Source organism: Anopheles arabiensis, chromosome X (assembly GCF_016920715.1).
Source record: "Anopheles arabiensis isolate DONGOLA chromosome X, AaraD3, whole genome shotgun sequence".
Classification (NCBI taxonomy): domain Eukaryota; kingdom Metazoa; phylum Arthropoda; class Insecta; order Diptera; family Culicidae; genus Anopheles; species Anopheles arabiensis.
In genome coordinates this window covers 22,311,180-22,314,790 of record NC_053519.1, presented here as the reverse complement: position 1 = coordinate 22,314,790, position 3,611 = coordinate 22,311,180, and the positions used below count along the sequence as shown (strand labels likewise).

Sequence of the window (3,611 nt, the reverse complement as noted above, 5' to 3'; positions counted from 1 at the left end):
TAAATGGTCCCGTAAAGCGATCGCCGTACCCCTCCTCGACGCGTCAACATTAGACAAAACATTGTATCCTGGAAGCGCTAGATCCGTATGATATACTTCCTGCAGAAATATAACATCCAGATCCATCGTCCTGATAAATGTCTTAAGAGCTTCTAATTTCGTTGCGCTGGATATGGTGTTGATGTTAATAGAAGCTATATTACAGCTACCATTAACAATTGTTCTTATATTATTAGTCACCGTATCCATCGCAACGAAATTCAGAGGTTGTTAGTGGTGGTGGCCTTTTTGGATGGTCGACCAGGCTTACGCTTGGCGACCATCGTAAAGCTGTTCATGGATGAACTTGAGGCGTCACTCTCGACATCTGACTCAGTGGTTCGCTTACGTGTTACCGTTCGCGGTTCATCCGTGGAAGGGCCTGGAAAGGGGGCAGGAAGGACATCGAGCGGTACCTTAAAGGCCAGTGGAGCACTTGTTGCCGCTGGGTTAGCGACGACAGCACCAGGGACTTCGGCAGTAGCAGGAGCGGCGGCAGCAGCAGGATCATCCTTATCCATAGGAGTGGAGACAGTCGCAGGAGCGCCGGCAGCGAGTGCGGCGGTAGCCACAGGAGAGGCGGTAGCCGCATGAGCGGTAGCAGCAGCAGGAGCAGCAGCCGTGGATGCGGCGGTAGCTGCAGGAGCGGTGATAGCTGCAGGAGCGGCGGTAGCCACAGAAGCAGCATTAGTCGCAGCAAAGGCGGTAGCCGCAAGAGCGGCGGTGGCCACAGGAGCGGCAGGAACGGCAGGTGATGACGCATCATCGAAGCGCCGATCATGCGCGGAGACGACAGCATCCCTCGTGGGAGCGATAGATAGAGCTGGAGCGACATGCTTATCGTTCGCATTGCTTATCTTCCCCTTGCGAGAGTTCGGCTTCGGGCTGGAAGGCCGAACGGTCACCGGCACGATCGGGATGATCAGTCGTGCGGCGATCTTCGATGCGTCGCGTGGATGCTGATCTTCCACGTTTGCGTGTGTAGGTGCAGGTGTCGCCGCCGATAGGAACCTGGAGCGGCTCTTCTTCTTTTTCTTCTGGCCACTATTGCCTGCTGCAGTGTGTGACGCTGCTTGTGGTGTGGGTGCAACTGTTTTTGCACTAACGGTGTTGGCGTACGTGGCCTTTACTTGTACAACGTTCGCAAACCGATTTTGCCGGTTCTGTACACAATTCAGACCGTGGTGCACCGGTGCAGCACAGTTGCGGCAAGTTTGTGCCTGACCACGATAGGACACACCTGTAACCTCCCCACAGAGTGTTACGTAGGAGAGGATGGGCTTTAACAGCTTCATCCTCAACACACGCACACCGTTGAGCGCACCAGCTAACGGTGAATCGGGGGCCCATACGCCCTTGGTGACGGATAGGACTTCACCGTATTGTGCCATCTCGGCAACAATTTCCTCGTCCGGGATTAGATGAGGCAGATCGCGCACGGACACGTCTACCGCCCCATCTACCATCTCAATATTGATGGGAAAGTGCTTTTCCTCGTGCGTGATGGAGTGCTTTCCTCTGTGTTCCTTGACGATGGCCTCCGCATCCTCCACCCTTTCCATCGTCACAAACACACAGCTCTTCGCACTATTTAGCTGGGCGACTTGCACTTTTTTTTTCCGCCGATTCCCAGCCGCTCGCACTTGAAATCGACGGTCTCCGAAGGAGACGGTCGCTTTGGCACCATCGAGAAATCGATGCGGAACGTTCCGTCCGCATATTGCGATCGCTTATTCGCCATCGCGGGGGTTTGCAAAAATGAATCAAAACACGACTGCACTCGTTGACGTTTTGATTCGTACTACTTCCTTAGAATCCTTCTATAACGATGTGATTAAAATACTAACCCAACTTATTTACAGTGTACAGTTTGATGTAATTGAGATAAGTGTGCGTGAGGATCGGATTGCAAATTACCGTGCCAATGCTCTTCATGTTTTTTTGAGTGGAATCCGGGAACCTATCGGCGGGGTAGTAAGATCTCGTAAGCCTAACACATTACGCGAAGCGTATGATGCGTGTATTGAGGAGATCGGCTGTAGAAAGAGAACGAATAATACATCGACACGAACGATAAATTATTCGCACTCAAATACACGTCCCTTTTTTAATACGGCAAATGCAAGCACTAATACTTCTACAAGATCACAAGATGTGTCGAATCGCACCGGTGCGTACTCTCAACAGACACCGATGGAGTTAGGCTCAAATAGAACCAGACAAAGCGTTGCTCAACACCCTTCTCACAATTACCAGAATAGAATGTTCGCTCCAACCGGTCCCCCGCAATTCCACGCAGAGGAATTACAGTGTACCGATAACCAAAATTTTTTTCCCGTCGCTCAACCACACAGCGAACCGTAATAAATAAGAACTATTTACCCTACATCACGGTTACACACAGAGGAATAGAAATGAAATTGTTGGTGGATACGGGTTCTAATAAGAATTATATTTCTCCTACGAAGGCAGAGCTATTTGTGAAAAAATCCTGCAATCCGTTATGTGTTCATAATGTGAACGGCATTCACCACGTAACACAGTTTGTATCATTTTCACTGTTTGAAAATGGTAAACAAGCATATTTTTTTATCTTTAATTTTCATACCTATTTTGATGGTTTAATAGGATATGAAACGTTGCAGGAATTAGACGCAGAAATTTTTCGTTCAACCAATACACTCAAAATTGAAAATAGAATTATTAGCATGTACAGGAAGTACCCTGACACTCATACTCTAGCGATTAACGGTAATGAAGAAGTTATGTGTGAAATCATTACTTCTATCCCAAAAGGAGATTTCTACATTGACAATTATGTTTACCTTACTGGTGATATAGTATTACTTCCAAGCATTTATCATTCCAGCGAATATAAATCTCAGGTTGTATTAAAAATATTACCAGCAGTTTAGCATATTTAAACCCACAAGAAAAACTTAATGTAGAGCTGAATAATTTTGAGATAATTAAACCTTCAATGATATGGTCCAATTGAAATCTTTGACTGATAAGGTTAATTTGGCATATTTGAATAAGGAAGAACAATCGAAGTTAAAAGAACTTTTGAATGAGTTCCACGATATTTTCTATAACGAGGGCGATAAATTAAGCTTCACGAACGCAATTAAACATAAAATTACCACCACAGATGAACTGCCTGTATACAGTAAATCATATCGCTATCCATATTGCCATAAACAGGAAATTCAGGATCAAATTCAAGAACTGTTAAAACAAGGAATAATTCGACCATCCAACAGTCCATGGTCTTCTCCAATATGGATTGTGCCAAAGAAAAGTGTGGTGAATGACACTCCCAAAAGGCGCCTTGTAATTGATTACAGGAAATTAAATGCAAAAACTGTTGAAGATAGATATCCGATTCCCAATATCAATGAAATTCTGGACAAACTTGGGCGTTCAAATTATTTTTCCACATTGGATCTCGCCGCAGGCTATCACCAAATTGAAATAGATAAAAATGATATTTCTAAAACAGCGTTTTCTGTAGATCACGGACATTACGAATTTTTAAGAATGCCATTTGGGCTTCGTAATGCACCATCTAC

At 45.6% G+C, this 3,611-nt stretch overlaps 1 protein-coding gene across 1 annotated transcript; it reads right to left on the bottom strand.

The window, feature by feature from the left end:
* Positions 1-260: 260 nt before the first annotated feature.
* Positions 261-1,601, bottom strand: LOC120905739 (ice-structuring glycoprotein-like). The gene has a single exon (XM_040316777.1). It carries the CDS (start codon positions 1,599-1,601, stop codon positions 261-263), a length of 1,341 nt encoding a protein of 446 aa, XP_040172711.1.
* Positions 1,602-3,611: the final 2,010 nt, after the last annotated feature.